Genomic DNA, 16,148 nt, shown 5'->3' with positions numbered 1-16,148 from the left:
TCAAGTTCCACCTGAAAAGTATTCCTTCATTGAGCAAAATCACTGGGAAGAGTTTGTAAGGTCAAGGTTATCAAAGACCTTTCAGGTATGAATAATTTTTATACATGAAAATCATTCGGAATAATATTTGCTACTTTCTCATTAACAAATACATTTGGATATAGGAAAAAAGAAAATTACAACAAGATAGACGATCGAAGAATAAATACAATCATAGAATCTCAAGGAAAGGGTATGCCAATCTTAAGGAGGAAATGGTAAGATGTTTAGATGTCTAAGGAGGAAACACCCATTTTTGTAGTTTGTTCTTTCTTTGTTGCCAAAGAAACCTTATAGAATTTGGGATGTCTGGTTGGATATCTGGTGTAATGCTCCTCTTTGCTTGCGTGGTGTAAGTTTGTTATTTCTTGTAAATGGTTGCATAAAAAGTTGTAAGTTTGTTGTTTGTTTCTTGTAAATGGTTGCATAAAAAGTTGTAACTAGGATTCTTGTACGAATTTGTCATTGGAGGGGGGTTGTTTGTTTCTTGTAAATGGTTGCATAAAAAGTTGTAACTAGGATTCTTGTACGAATTTGTCATTGGGAGGGGGGGGGGGTTGTTTGTTTCTTGTAAATGGTTGCATAAAAAGTTGTAAGTTTGTTGTTTGTTTCTTGTAAATGGTTGCATAAAAAGTTGTAACTAGGATTCTTGTACGAATTTGTGATGTGTGTGTGGGGGGGGGGGGGAGGGTTGTTTGTTTCTTGTAAATGGTTGCATAAAAAGTTGTAAGTTTGTTGTTTGTTTCTTGTAAATGGTTGCATAAAAAGTTGTAACTAGGATTCTTGTACGAATTTGTCATTGGAGGGGGGAGGGGGGGTTGTTTGTTTCTTGTAAAGGGTTGCATAAAAAGTTGTAAGTTTGTTGTTTGTTTCTTGTAAATTTGCTTTATACCAAAAATGGCATACAAGCTAATATGTTTACCACTTGAACTCCATGTTCTCGAATGAAGAAGGAGGGTTCAAATGAAGTTTATGTTGATCGAGCTAAACTATGGAAGAAAGCTCGAGTTAACAAACAAGGACAGTACGACAACGACGACATTCAGCAAGTCATCCATAAAATAGTAAGTCATTACATGTAAATCACACATTTCAATTATCCATTACATAAGCAATCATTTCTATAACTTACATTAATTTTGCTATCTTTTTAGGATGAGATATCAATGAATACAGATTCATCGTCTGTGAATAGACACTGTTCGAATGATGTATTAACACAAGCATTGGGTACGAAAGAGCACAATGGTCGTGTGCATGGGGTTGGTGGATACGTTACTCCAACAACGTACTTTCATTCAGTTAAGAAAACATCAAAATATGAGGTAAACATTCTAGTTGAGAATGAAGAACTCCGTAGGCGAGTTAGTGAATTAGAGGCACAAATTCGCTCAAACTTATCTACACCATTGTCTGCACACGGGAGTTGTTCAAGGCCAATAGTGTTAGAGGGGATTGAAGAGAAGGGTAAGAGAATAGAAGTGGAATCGTTGGACAAACCAAAACATAAGGAAAAGAAAGGGAAGGAGGTGATGAAGATGAATGAACCAGAGTTGGACGTCTTGAAGGTATGTAATCCACTATTAAACTCGAATGTCTAATATTGTACGTCTTACTGAATTTGGATGTTCTTGAATTAGGAGAGGGACTTAATAAAAATGTCTACAGAAAAAGAAGTTGTATGTGAATCGACATCAACTTTGCCATTAGCGTTGAAGTCGATTCTCAGATATGCTGAGAAGGTAATGGAGAAAGATTCCAGCATCACTTTTTCACTACCCGCTGACCTTTTTGGCGTTAGTCGAAAGACTTCTGTGCTTCGAGAGGATATCGTTGATCTTTGTAACATGAACGAAGTGAAAACGTTTACATTGGTGGCCTATATGATGTAAGTCAATTTCATTCCTTTGCATCTAAATTTATGTATCTCTTTTACGAGTTTATATATTTTGTAGGTACTTGTATTCATCTGTTAGTGATTCGAAAGAAAATATGCAGTATGTCTTTGTAGATCCGTCCCTAATCTCTTCTGGAAACACACAAGAATCTCGAATTCGAAACTTGTGTAGTAGATTGATGGTGTCCAAACCCGACCAAGTAGTTCTTGCTCTTTTTAATCTCGGGTAAGTTTAGTTAGGGTATTGGTTGCATTGACAATAAAATAATACTTACATTTTTGTATAATTAGGGGTCATTGGGCACTCCTTGCTATAAATGCGTATGAGGATACAGTGTTTTACCTTGACTCACTAAGGACGACATCAAAAGCAACTACAAGATATGTAACCGACACGTAAGTTTAATCTTTTATATCATGTAGTGCTCTTAATTCTAATGCATGTACAATATTCTAAGATATGTGCAATCTTATCTTGGAAAAACAGAGCAATAGCAATATTTCACTCGCAAAAGAACATTAATAAAAGCAGGAAACAAACTTTATGGCGAACAGTAAAGGCAAGTATAAATATTTAAATTCAATTGTATTTTGTAGATTACTAGCAATTAAGACTAGTCCGTTATTCTAATTTATTGTTTTTATAGTGTCCACTACAAGTCGGGAGCACTACGTGTGGATACTATGTCATGAAGTATATGAGAGAAATTGTAAATAGGGGAAGCATTGTCATCTCGGATTCGGTATGTTATATATCAAACTATTTCTTTTGTACGTATAATAATTTTCATGAATACTAATTCATTTATTTTGCATGTCTACAGATTGATACACGAAAATCATACTCACAAGCCGAGTTAGATGAGGTGCGGGTTGAGTTGGTAGAGTTTTTGGGTTCGTACATGTGATCTAGGACTTATGGCGTCATATCTGAAAAAGGAAATTAACTTTATTTTTTGTGGCTGATTTTTTGAAATGTTCATATGGAGGGGAGGGGTTGATTGATATACTTTTGAGACTTTGTAGAGGATTAGAGTTTAGGTGAATTGTTGATAGGTGAACTGTTCATATATGTAGGGGGTTGCCATTATGAAAGTTTATGGATTGGGGATGATATACTTTTGGGCTAGGTTAGTTAAATAGATGATGTTTAGTTCAATTCTTGGAAATCTGTTGAAATTGTTTATATATATATATTGGTTTTGTAAATGATATATGAATATGATGCAAAGTTTTGGAAATGATATTGAATGGATGATGTTTAGTTTCCATTTGATGTATATTTGTCGTTTATATGTAGTTGAATTTTTGGACCAATGAGAGCATAATACAGGAAGAATAATATAAAATAAATTACAATTAAAAAATGAAAAATTGCTTGACGGTTTTCAAATGTCATTAACAATACATTTCTTGATGGTTTGCAAATGTCATAAATAACAAAATTCTTGACGGTTCTAAAATGTCATTAAAAAGCACTCTTGACAGTTTCCAAATGTCATGGAAAAGAGTACTCTTGACGGTTATTAAATGTCATGAAAAATGAACTCTTGACGGTTTGTAATGTCATGAAAATCGAATACTTGACGGTTTTAAAATGTCATGAAAAATGCACTCTTGACGGTTTTCAAATGTCATGAAAAATGCACTCTTGACGGTTTTGAAATGTCATGAATAATCGTATTCTTGACGGTTTTCGGGCTTCATCATCTCATTCTTGACGGTTCAAAACAGTCATAAAAACGTATCATCTTGACGGTTCTCAACTGTCATGAAAAATTGAATACTTGACGGTTAAAAAGTGTCAACGATATCAATTCTTGACACTTTTTACAACCGTCAAGTAAATAGCCTTTCTTGACACTGGATTCAACGACGGTTTTGAAAGCGTCAAGAATACTCATTCTTGACAGTTTAAAACCGTCAAGAGAGTCAGTTTTTGTAGTAGTGTCACCTTTGTGAATGTGGAAGTGAGAGCCACTTCCTATGGAATTCTGGACAAATTTCTAGTTCATTCACTAAACTGGGATATACGTGCAAGGCCATAAAGCACGGGCTGTTTTTGAACTTCACTCAAATAATGCTATGTGTGTGATAGCGTTAGAAGTAAAGTTCAAAACTACGAGTTACTTTACAATACTCTAAATTATTGTCACTACATAAAGGTTCAAGTCATCAGACACCTTTACTTAAGCACAACACTATAGAGATAGACACTACTCGATGAAAATGTTTTTAAAAAATTTCGTGGGGGGGGGACTGATAGTAAATAATTTTCAAGTGAGGGATTATTGGATGAAAAATTTGTAAAAAGAAAAAATATATTATTTTATTCTAAAAAGCATTTCCACGTTGATAAATTTAGAATGTGGAGGCTCTTTCATATACATATTGTTTGGCCAATGGGTTTGGGCCCTTAGGACACCCAAGTTTTGGAAGGAGGGAGGAGATAGGCAAATAAGGATATGCATACATCTCCACACATGCGAGGAGATATATATATATATATATATATATATATATATATAATTAAAAATATCTCTTAATTTTATAACGTTTTTTAAGAATTATGAAATGTTTTAACGTTTATGAATTTGACCATTGGTTGATCCTCCCCACACTATATATACATCCCTTGGTGTACATCTCAATACACAACAAAATTCGTTCTTCATTCTTCTCTTCTGTTTCCTTTTCTATAATTCAAGCAATTGTATGTCTTTCCACTTTGAGTGATTTATTTGATTACCACTTAGTTTCCATGCAAAATCAACTGAAGGGTGAGGCCGTTTTATCCTGGGAACGACGAGGCGACAATCAGTTTGCACAATTTAGACCATAGCTGCGAAACGTCTTAAAGAGAACGTGTTCCGTGACTCAGATACTAATCTTTTTCTGTTTTGCAGTTATTAGTTCCTCAATTAATTCATCGTGTCATTGTTGTTTTGTCTTTACCATACCTGTTGCTGAATCTGAACTTATCGTGCATTGAAAGACCGAAGTGCAACAAGAGTTCTATTTGGACCAATGATTTTTTCCTTTTGGTGATTGTTCCTCTACTTATGACTTTGAATTTTGAATGAACTTAATATCTTCCTCTCTGATCAGGGTTTTATTACTATTTGAGTCTACTTAGACTATTCCATATGCCATTTTAAAAGAGAAGTATTTCGATTTTATATAGGGTGATTGTAATGCCTCAAAATTCGAGAAATTTAAATTTTATTAGCTTAAGGGTAAATTTGGAATTTTGAGCGTTATTTAATGAGGAAGTACCTTACCTTATGGAGATTTGATCCCATTGGATATTTGAAAAAAAAATATAATAAATATATATCTATTTGTCCAAATGTTGGAATTAATGATTGTTTTGGTTGGCCTTAGATTTTATGTATTGGATATTTAATTGATGAGATTAAGGATAAAGTAAAATAATTATTTGTGAAGGTAATACAATTATTTATTTTTATTGAAAGGGTAAAAGTGATGTGCTTTGGAGAGAGGGAGAGTTTTGATTGTAAAGGGGAGATTTGATGGATTAAATGAAGAGAGAGGATGGGTGGTTGTTATTTAGAGGAAAAAAAAGGGAAAGAGATAAAAGAAAATGATAATTATTATATTATTATCTTTTATCATTAAAAAGGGGCATTGAGAAGCGTGGGAGACTATTCATCATCTCCCCCAAGTAAACCCTAATCCCAAATCCCTCCACCCTAGCCGCCGTCACCGCCCTACTCCAACCGTCGACCACCAGCCAACGCCGCATCGTCGAAGGTCCGTGTCCAGCGTCTCACCCGTCGCCCGAACCGGATTCGACCTGCACGCCGCGTCGCGTCACCGCGTGAAGCCCCCCGCCCCCGCGCCGCTCGCCAGATCGCCAGCCGCGCACCCGCTCCGCACCCTAGCCGCGCCAGTCGCGCGCTCGCTCCGTGCCCCAAGCCGCGCCCGCGTGCCCGCTCCACGCCCCAAGCCGCGCCTACGTCGCATTTGTGAGCCGAAATCCTCCCAGCTGAGCCGCCAAGCTCGCTTTTAGCCCTGTTTCGACCCACACTTTTCAGTAAGCCTCGGTAGGTCGCTTTTGATTTTTACCTATCCAATTAAGGTAGTTTGACCCTAACTAATTGGAAGCCGAGCTGGGGTTTTGCCCCACAAATTTCAAACCAAGTCCGACCTTGGTCTTGGGTAAGTCACCTCAAGTAAGTTTTGGACCAGATTCCCTTGAGGGTAAAGTACTAAATTGTGGACTTTTGATCCTTTAGGACTTTCCCCGCTTGAGGGAGGGTGTTGTTACTTCTAGGACTTGTCGAGTAATCTTCAGGTAAGAGATTCTCCTACTAGACCTTCGTTTTACATCAAAGGAACTGCATGTTTGAATTTATGGTTACGTATTGATGATGGCTAAGTACCCGTCTTGGGTTTGTAGAGAGAGAAGGAAAGATAGATTGGTCGTTTTGCCTGCTGATTTACTTCATGGTTAACATAAATAGTATGTCAATGCTACTGCCTTCATTCTAGAGACATAGTAGCAGTTGAGGATGACGAAAATGATGTGTTAGGGTTGCTACGTTATGGTTGATATGTTATAGTATGTATTGATGGAATTATGATATGCATGGCAAGTTATGTTGTGATTGATGAGATGTCGTGTGCATGCGATTTGTATGGTGTATGTTAGCTTCTTATTAGAGTCGTACCCACATGGGTGTCCTTCGGGATCACCACTTTTATGACACAGTCATGATGGAGAGACCCGACGGGGTTGCTCTCACTTATGACTGCGTAGTCCGATGGAATTACCAGTCTGACATTGACATTGACATAGACATGATGTGAGTAGTCCGACGGGACTGCTCGCAGCCCGAGCGTCTTAGGTATTCCCTTGGGAATTACCATGGACCAACTTGTCCCTACGGGGCACATGTTGCACGTGTTTGGGGACGAGCCAGTTCAGGGGTACCACTTTCAGGGCTCTAATATAGAGTTAATAGGCACCTAGTGGGACTAATAGGGGGTCCCTTACTGAGTATTTTTATGCTCACTATTTCTATTTCCATTTTTTCAGGCAGAGGCAGAGGTAGGAACAAGGGCAAGCTGGCGAGTGACCAGAAGTGATCGTGGTGGGCCATAGGGACACGCTTGCTTCCGCTTGTGTCAAAATTGTGTTTTAGTATTGCATTTCAGTTTTCTTTTGTTTATTTTTATTGGTTATTTTATTTCTTTAAAAGTAGATAGGGCCCGAGTTAGGACTTCATTTTATGCTTGTTTCACATTTTCTTTGTTAAATATTTTATGTTATTTGAAAGCTTGAGGTTTTGACTTATTCTATTTTCAAAACTTTACAAACTTATATGTTCTTCCTAGATAGTAATGACTTCGACTTAGCATAAGGAGTTGGGGCGTTACAGTTGGTATCAGAGCCCAGTGTTTTGGGTTCTGTAGACTGACTTACGATGTAAGTCTCTGTTTTGTTTTGTTTTATTTTACCCTATGGCTATACGATCCTTAGTCACTCGCCAGTTATGTCTTAAAGCTTTGCTAATGTTAAGATTATAACCTTGCCCGAATAGAATAGACATAGAAATTTGAGTGTTATGTTATTGTGGTGAAAAGTTTTTACCACAATTTAGGGAAGATGCCGCCGCGTAGAGGTGCACGCCGAGGAGGTGGTAGGGGAGACAGAGGAGCAGGACGTGGACAGTCGGAGGAGCAACCTGCTGTGCCGGCGGCCGATCCTAACGGACCGGTCACCCAAGCGGATCTCGTCGCAATGGAACAGCGTTATCAGGACATGCTACAAGCTGCTCTAGCGCCTTTCCTCACTGCCCAGCAGAACCAGGCCGCCCCTGTTCAGACCTAGACCGTCATTCCTCTAGCCTCTGTGGAAGCTCAGTCCGCGCCAGTTCAACTGTCAGTCGACGCCAAACACTTGAGAGACTTTAGGAAGTATAATCCTAAAACGTTTGACGATCCATGGACAACCCCACCAAGGCCCAAATGTGGTTGACATCCATAGAAACTATTTTTCGGTACATGAAGTGCCTAGACGACTAGAAGGTGCAGTGTGCAGTTTTCTTCCTGCAGGATAGAGGCACCGCCTGGTGGGAGATTGCTGAGAGGATGCTGGGGGGCGACGTCAGCAAAATAACCTGGGAGCAATTCAAGGAGAACTTCTACGCTAAGTTCTTCTCTGCCAACGTGAAGCACGCCAAGCTGCTAGAGTTCCTAAACTTGGAGCAAGGTGACATGACCGTGGAGCAGTACGACACCGAGTTCGACATATTATCCCGTTTCGCTCCCGATATAGTAAGGGATGAGGCTGCCAGGACTGAGAAATTCATTAGAGGTCTCAGACTAGACCTCTAGGGTATCGTCCGAGCCCTCCGGCCAGCCACTCATGCTGATGCACTACGTATAGCACTGGACTTGAGCCTGCAGGAGAGGGCTGACCCGTCCAAGGCTGCAAGCAGAGGGTTGAACCTTGGTTAGAAGAGGAAGGCTGAGTCGCAGCCTGCCTTGGCACCGCAGCGAGACCTGAGGTTAGGAGGTATCTTCCAGCGACATCGTTAGGAGCTGGCTGTGCAGGGAAGACTTTGAGGGAGCTACCTGCTTGTGGGAGGTGTGGGAGAGTTCATGGAGGTCGTTGCTTTATAGGGAGCGGAGTTTGCTTCAGGTGCAAGCAGCAGGGCATAATGCCGATGTTTGTCCATAGAGACTCATCGGGACTACCTCGCACCAGCCTTCCGCTTCACAGCAGGGAAGAGTTTTTGCCACTACCCGTCAGGAGGCCGAGCGAGCTGGCATAGTGGTGACAGGTACGCTCCCAATCTTGGGGCATTATGCATTTGTACTGTTTGACTTTGGGTCATCCCATTCTTTTATATCTGTAGTCTTTGTTCGACAAATGGGATTAAAAGTTGAACCGTTGGGTAATATTTTGTTGATTTCTACCCCATCGAAGGTGGTCATGTTGTCAAAAGAAAAGATAAAGGCATGTCACGTAGGGGTAGCGGGTCATATGTTAGACGTGAACCTACTAGTGTTAGACATGCAGGATTTCGATGTAATACTAGGCATGGATTGGCTGTCTGCTAACCATGCAAGCATAGACTGTTTCCGTAAGGAAGTCGTCTTTAACCCTCCCTCTGGGACTAGCTTCAAATTTAAGGGGGCAGGAATCGTTTGTATGCCCAAGGTCATCTCAGCCATGAAAGCTAGTAAACTACTCAGCCAGGGTACCTGGAACATCTTGGCAAGTGTAGTAGATACCAGAGAACTAGAAGTTTCCCTGTCCTCCGAACCGGTGGTAAGGGAGTACCCCGATGTTTTCCCCGACGAGCTTCCAGGACTTCCACCTCCCAAGGAGATAGACTTTGCCATTGAGTTAGAGCCAGGCACTGCTCCTATTTCGAGGGCTCCTTACAGAATGGCTCCAGCTGAGCTAAAAGAGTTGAAGGTGCAGTTGCAAGAGTTACTGGACAAGGGTTTTATTCGACCAAGTGTGTCACCTTGGGGAGCACCAGTGTTGTTTGTGAAGAAGAAGGATGGGTCGATGCGCCTTTGCATTGACTACAGAGAGCTGAACAAGGTGACAGTTAAGAATCACTATCCCTTGCCCAGGATTGATGATCTGTTCGATCAGTTGCAGGGAGCCACCGTCTTTTCTAAGATCGACCTGCGTTCAGGCTACCACCAGTTGAGGATCAGAGACAGTGATATCCTTAGAACAGCTTTTCGTTCGAGATACGGATATTACGAGTTCATTGTGATGTCTTTCGAGTTGACTAATGCCCCTGCGGTATTCATGGACTTGATGAACAGGGTGTTCAAAGATTTCTTAGACACGTTTGTCATAGTTTTCATTGATGACATCTTGATCTACACCAAGACCGAGGCTGAGCATGAGGAGCACTTGCACCAGGTGTTGGAGACTCTTCGAGCCAATAAACTGTATGCCAAGTTCTCAAAGTGTGAGTTCTGGCTGAAGAAGGTATCTTTCCTTGGACATGTGGTGTTCAGTGAGGGAGTTTCTGTAGATCCAGCAAAGATCGAAACAGTTACTAGTTGGCCTCGACCATCGACAGTTAGCGAGATTCGTAGTTTCCTGGGTTTGGCAGATTACTACAGAAGGTTCGTGGAAGACTTCTCTTGTATAGCCTGTCCCTTGGCGCAGTTGACCAGGAAAGGGACCCCTTTTGTTTGGAGCCCAGCTTGCGATAGTAGCTTCTAGGAGCTTAAGCAGAAGCTTGTGTCTGCACCAGTCCTGATAGTGCCAGATGGATCGGGTAACTTTGTGATTTACAGTGATGCCTCCAAGAAGGGACTGGGTTGCGTGCTGATGCAGCAGGGCAAGGTAGTTGCTTATGCCTGCCGTCAGTTGAAGAGTCACGAGCAGAACTATCCTACCCATGACCTGGAGTTGGCAGTAGTGGTTTTTGCACTGAAGATATGAAGACATTACCTGTACGGTGAGAAGATACAGATTTTCACTGACCATAAGAGCCTGAAGTACTTTTTCACCCAGAAGGAGTTGAACATGAGGTAGAGGAGGTGGCTCGAGTTAGTGAAAGACTATGACTGCGAGATTTTGTATCACCCAGGTAAGGCAAACGTGGTAGTTGACGCGTTGAGTAGAAAGGTTGCGCATTCCGCAGCGCTTATCACCAAGCAAGCTCCCTTGCTAAGAGATCTCGAGAGAGCTGAGATTGTAGTCTCTGTAGGGGAAGTGACCTCACAGTTGGCTCAGTTGACCGTGCAGCCGACCTTGAGACAGAGGATTATTGTTGCTCAGCTACATGATCCTTACTTGGTCGAGAAGCGTCTATTAGTAGAGTCAGGGCAAAGTGAGGATTTCTCCATATCCTCTAATGACGAACTTACTTTCGATGGACGTTTGTGCGTGCCAGAAGACAGCGCAGTCAAAGAAGAACTTTTGAAGGAGGCTCACAGTTCTCCATTTGCTATGCACCCTGGAAGTACGAAGATGTACCAAGACTTGAGGTGTGTCTATTGGTGGAGGAACATGAGAGAAGTGGCAGACTTCGTCAGTAGATGCTTGGTGTGCCAGCAGGTGAAGGCACCTAGGCAGAGGCCAGCAGGGCTATTGCAACCCTTGAGTGGGCCAGGATGGAAATGGGAGAGCGTGTCGATGGACTTCATTACGGGACTGTTCAAGACCCTAAAGGGCTACACAGTCATTTGGGTTGTCGTCGACAGACTCACGAAGTCGGCCCACTTTGTGCCAGGGAAATTCACTTACACTGCCAGTAAGTGGGGGCAGTTATATATGACGGAGATAGTGAGACTACATGGAGTACCCGTATCTATCATTTCAGACAGAGATGCTCGTTTCACATCGAAGTTCTGGAAAGGACTTCAACTTGCATTAGGCACGAGGTTAGACTTCAGCACAACCTTCCACCCTCAGACTGATGGTCAGACAGAGAGGTTGAACCAGGTTTTGGAAGATATGCTGCGAGCCTGTGTTCTGGAGTTCTCAGGGAGTTGGGATTCCCACTTGTACTTAATGAAATTCGCTTATAATAACAGCTACCAGGCTACCATCGACATGGCACCATTTGAGGCTCTGTATGGTAAGTGTTGTAAGTCCTCCGTCTGCTGGGGCGAGGTTGGTGACCGGAGGATGCTAGGCCCCGAGTTAGTTCAGACCACCAACGCAGCCATACAGAAGATTAGAGCTCGCATGTTGACAGCACAGAGCAGACAGAAGAGTTATACGGATAGACGGCGTAAGGATCTCGAGTTTGAGGTGGGAGACATGGTCTTTCTGAAGGTAGCACCCATGAAGGGTGTCCTGAGGTTCGAGAATAAAGGCAAGTTGGCGAGTGACCAGAAGTGATCGTGGTGGGCCATAGGGACACGCTTGCTTTCGCTTGTGTCAAAATTGGGTTTTAGTATTGCATTTCGGTTTTTCTTTTGTTTATTTTTGTTGGTTATTTTATTTCGTTAAAAGTAGATAGGGCCCGAGTTAGGACTTCGTTTTACGCTTGTTTCACATTTTCTTTGTTAAATATTTTATGTTATTTGAAAGCTTGAGGTTTTGACTTATTCTATTTTCAAAATTTTACAAACTTATATGTTCTTCCTAAATAGTAATGACTTCGACTTAGCATAAGGAGTTGGGTCGTTACAGTTTGTGGGCCATTTGAGATATTAGAGCGGATTGGCCCTGTAGCTTATCGTCTGGCGTTGCCCCCATCGTTTTCTGCAGTACATGATGTGTTCCACGTCTCCATGCTGAGGAGGTATTTTGCAGACCCGACACATGTGGTTGACTTCGAGCCATTGCAAATTAATGAAGACTTGAGCTACGAGGAGCAACCGGTCGAAATTTTGGCAAAGGAGGTCAAGCTGCTCCGTAATCGAGGAATCTCACTGGTTAAAGTTCTTTGGCGAAACCACAGAGTTGAAGAGGCCACATGGGTGAGAGAATAAGACATGAGAGCCTAGTACCCCGAGCTGTTCGAGGACTAGGACTTTCGAGGACGAAAGTTTTTTTTTAGGTGGGAAGATTGTAACGCCTCAAAAGCCGAGAAATTTAAATTTTATTAGCTTAAGGGTAAATTTGGAATTTTGAGCGTTATTTAATGAGGAAGTACTTTACCTTATGGAGATTTTATCCCATTGGATATTTGGAAAAAAATATATATATATCTATTTGTCCAAATGTTGGAATTAATGATTGTTTTGGTTGGCCTTAGATTTTATGTATTGGATACTTAATTGATGAGGTTTAAGGATAAAATAAAATAATTATTTGTGAAGGTAATATAATTATTTATTTTTGTTGAAAGGGTAAAAGTGATGTGATATGGAGAGAGGGAGAGTTTTGATTGTAAATGGGAGATTTGATGGATTAAATGAAGAGAGACGATGGGTGGTTGTTATTTGGAGGGAAAAAAAAGGGAAAGAGATAAAAGAAAATGATAATTATTATATTATTATTTTTTTATCATTAAAAAGGGGCATTGGGAAGCGTGGGAGACTATTCATCATCTCCCCCAAGTAAACCCTAATCCCAAATCCCTCCACCCTAGCCGCCGCCGCCGCCCTACTCCAACCGTCGACCACTAGCCAACGCTGCATCGTCGAAGGTCCGTGTCCAGCGTCTCACCCGTCGCCCGAACTGGATCCAACCCACACGCCGCGTCTCGTCACCGTGTGAAGCCGTCCGCCCCCGCGTCGCTCGCACATTCCGCGCGCTCGCTCCGCACCCCAGCTGCGCTAGGCACGCGCCCGCTCCGCACCCCAGCCGCGCGCCCGCTCTGCGCCCCAAGCCGCGCCTACGCCGCATTTGTGAGCTGAAATCCTCCCTGTTGATCCGCCAAGCTCCCTTTTAGCCCTGTTTCGACCCACACTTTTCGGTAGGCCTTGGTAGTTTGCTTTTTATTTTTACCTATCCAATTAAGGTAGTTTGACCCTAACTAATTTTGTCGTTGGATTAAACTGACTCAGCTAATTGGAAGCTGAGCTGGGGTTTTGCCCAACAAATTCCAAACCAAGTCCAACCTTGATCTTGGGTAAGTCACCTCAAGTAAGTTTTGGACCAGATTCCCTTGAGGGTAAATTACTAAATTGTGGACTTTTGATCCTTTAGGACTTTCGACGCTTGGGGGAGCGTGTTGTTACTACTAAGACTTGTCGAGTAATCTTCAGGTAAGTAATCTCCAGGTAAGAGATTCTCCTACTAGACCTTTGTTTTACATCAAAGGAACCGCATGTTTGAATTTATGGTTACGTATTGATGATGGCTAAGTACCCGTCTTAGGTTTGTAGAGAGAGAAAGAAAGATAGATTGGTCGTTTTGCCTGCTGATTTACTTCATGGTTAACGTAAATAGTATGTCAATGCTACTGTCTTCGTTCTAGAGACATAGTAGCAGTTGAGGATGACGGAAATGATGTGTTAGGGTTGCTACGTTATGGTTGATATGTTATAGTATGTATTGATGGAATTATGATATGCATGGCAAGTTATGTTGTGATTGATGAGATGTCGTGTGTATGCGATGTGTAGGGTGTATGTTAGCTTCTTATTAGAGTCGTACGCACATGGGTGTCCTTCGGGATCATCACTTTTATGACACTGACATGATGGAGAGACCCGACGGGGTCGCTCTCACTTATGACTGCGTAGTCCGACAGAATTACCAGTCTGACATTGACATTGACATAGACATGACGTGAGTAGTCCTACGAGACCGCTCGCGGCCCAAGCGTCTTAGGTATTCCCTTAGAAATTACTATGGACCAGCTTGTCCCTACGAGGGCACATGTTGCACGTGTTTGGGAACGTGCCAGTTCAGGTGTACCACTTTCAGGGCTCTAATAGGGAGTTAACAGGTACGTAGTGGGACTAGTAAGGGGTCCCTTACTGAGTATTTTTATGCTCACTCTTTCCATTTCCATTTTTTCAGGCAGAGGCAGAGGTAGGAACAAGGGCAAGCTCGCGAGTGACCAGAAGTGATCGTGGTAAGCCACAGGGACACGCTTGCTTCCGCTTGTGTCAAAATTGGGTTTTAGTATTGCATTTCAGTTTTTTTTTTGTTTATTTTTATTGGTTATTTTATTTCGTTAAAAGTAGATAGGGCCCGAGTTAGGACTTCGTTTTACGCTTGTTTCACATTTTCTGTGTTAAATATTTTATGTTATTTGAAAGCTTGAGGTTTTGACTTATTTTATTTTCAAAACTTTACAAACTTATATGTTCTTCCTAAATAGTAATGACTTCGACTTAGCATAAGGAGTTGGGTCGTTACAGTGATAAAGATAAAAACAAGGCAACAAAACTTATGGGGGGAGGGGAAGAGGCATCAACTGTATAAAGATGTAGATATGTTTGGCCCTAACTGTGGGAGTCAAAATTTTGGGAGGTTCCGATGCTCGAGAATGAGAAAATTGTGTATGGTGTGTAGTGTTTGGAAGTTCCAGTGCTTTAAATTTAGGTTTTTGTTGTTTTTCCTCTCTTTTATGCTTTTAGCCATTTTGTTTTCTTTCTTTTTCTATTGGATAATGTTTTATGAACTACACAATTTTCCGTATGACATGAATCAATTTTTCCAATGATTTTTTATTAAGACACTGTTACAATATAAGAATAAGACAATTGTTTCCAACAATCAAAATATTGTGCACCACTCAAACATAAATGTTTGAAAAACACATATATTTGCGGTCATGACTTCAAAGATGAAGATACGAAGTCTAGAAGTAAGATACAAAAGCATGAAATAACATAAGAAATCAAACATGGTGACAACCAATAAAGGCCAGATGAAGTTGTCATGAAAGAAATTGAACGGAAGTTGGTCGTCATGAAAAAAACATAAGAAAGCTAACATCATGTTTTTTGCGACCACTGATGATCAACTTTCGTCTACTATTTTTATAGTAACCACTGTCACCCATCCTCCGACGATTTCTTTCCAAAAATCACCACTGACCAACTTTCGAAGAACATTTCTGCCAACTATATTTTGGCAACCATTGACGACCAACCTTCGTGTACCACTTTTTCTGTAATTGTTGTCGATCAACCTTTGAGAACTACCTTCTAGTGACCTTCATTAACCCACTTTTGACTATTGTTTTTGATGATTCGGCCACCTCTTGACAATCGTCTCTCGTGAGCACTATTTCAACCTTCGATCATCATTTTCTGGCATTGCCCTCGACCAGCCTCTGTCGACTTCTTCTTTGCTAATCGTGCCTAACAAACTCTCATCGTGTTTTTCGGTGAATGTCGTCGGGCAACTTTCGTGGACCATTTTCGGTGATCGTTATTGACCAATTTTCATCGATCATTTTTCGATAACAGTTGTTGGTCGACCGTTTTCAATGACCGTTGTTGGCCAATTTTCATCAATTGTTTTTCGATAACTACTTCGGCTAACTATTGATGACCATTGTCGCGAATCTCTAATTATTGTCATATAGTGACCGTCTTCGACCACCTCCAAGCACCATCCTTGATGATGCTTGGCAACTAACAACTATCATCAGAACTTCCACTGACAAATTTTTTATTATAATTTGAAATTATAAAATCAATTTTAGTATATAACAAATAAAATAAATTTTTAATTCTTTTGAAAAATGAGTTGCAAAACACCTATGCTTTTGTTGTAAAGAGATTTTATCAAAAGTGTTTAAAATGAAAACAGATTTTTAAAAAACATTTTTTTAAAGTCATTTCA

At 41.1% G+C, this 16,148-nt stretch overlaps 1 protein-coding gene across 1 annotated transcript; it reads left to right on the top strand.

The window, feature by feature from the left end:
• The first annotated feature begins 1,205 nt into the window (after positions 1-1,205).
• Positions 1,206-4,849, top strand: LOC127148953 (uncharacterized). Its single transcript, XM_051083392.1, has 4 exons — positions 1,206-1,607; positions 1,680-1,927; positions 1,995-2,162; positions 4,843-4,849. Exons 1-4 carry the CDS (start codon positions 1,206-1,208, stop codon positions 4,847-4,849), a joined length of 825 nt encoding a protein of 274 aa, XP_050939349.1.
• Positions 4,850-16,148: the final 11,299 nt, after the last annotated feature.

Source organism: Cucumis melo, chromosome 4, assembly GCF_025177605.1.
Source record: "Cucumis melo cultivar AY chromosome 4, USDA_Cmelo_AY_1.0, whole genome shotgun sequence".
NCBI lineage: Eukaryota > Viridiplantae > Streptophyta > Magnoliopsida > Cucurbitales > Cucurbitaceae > Cucumis > Cucumis melo.
This window is presented reverse-complemented; position numbering and strand designations above follow the sequence as displayed.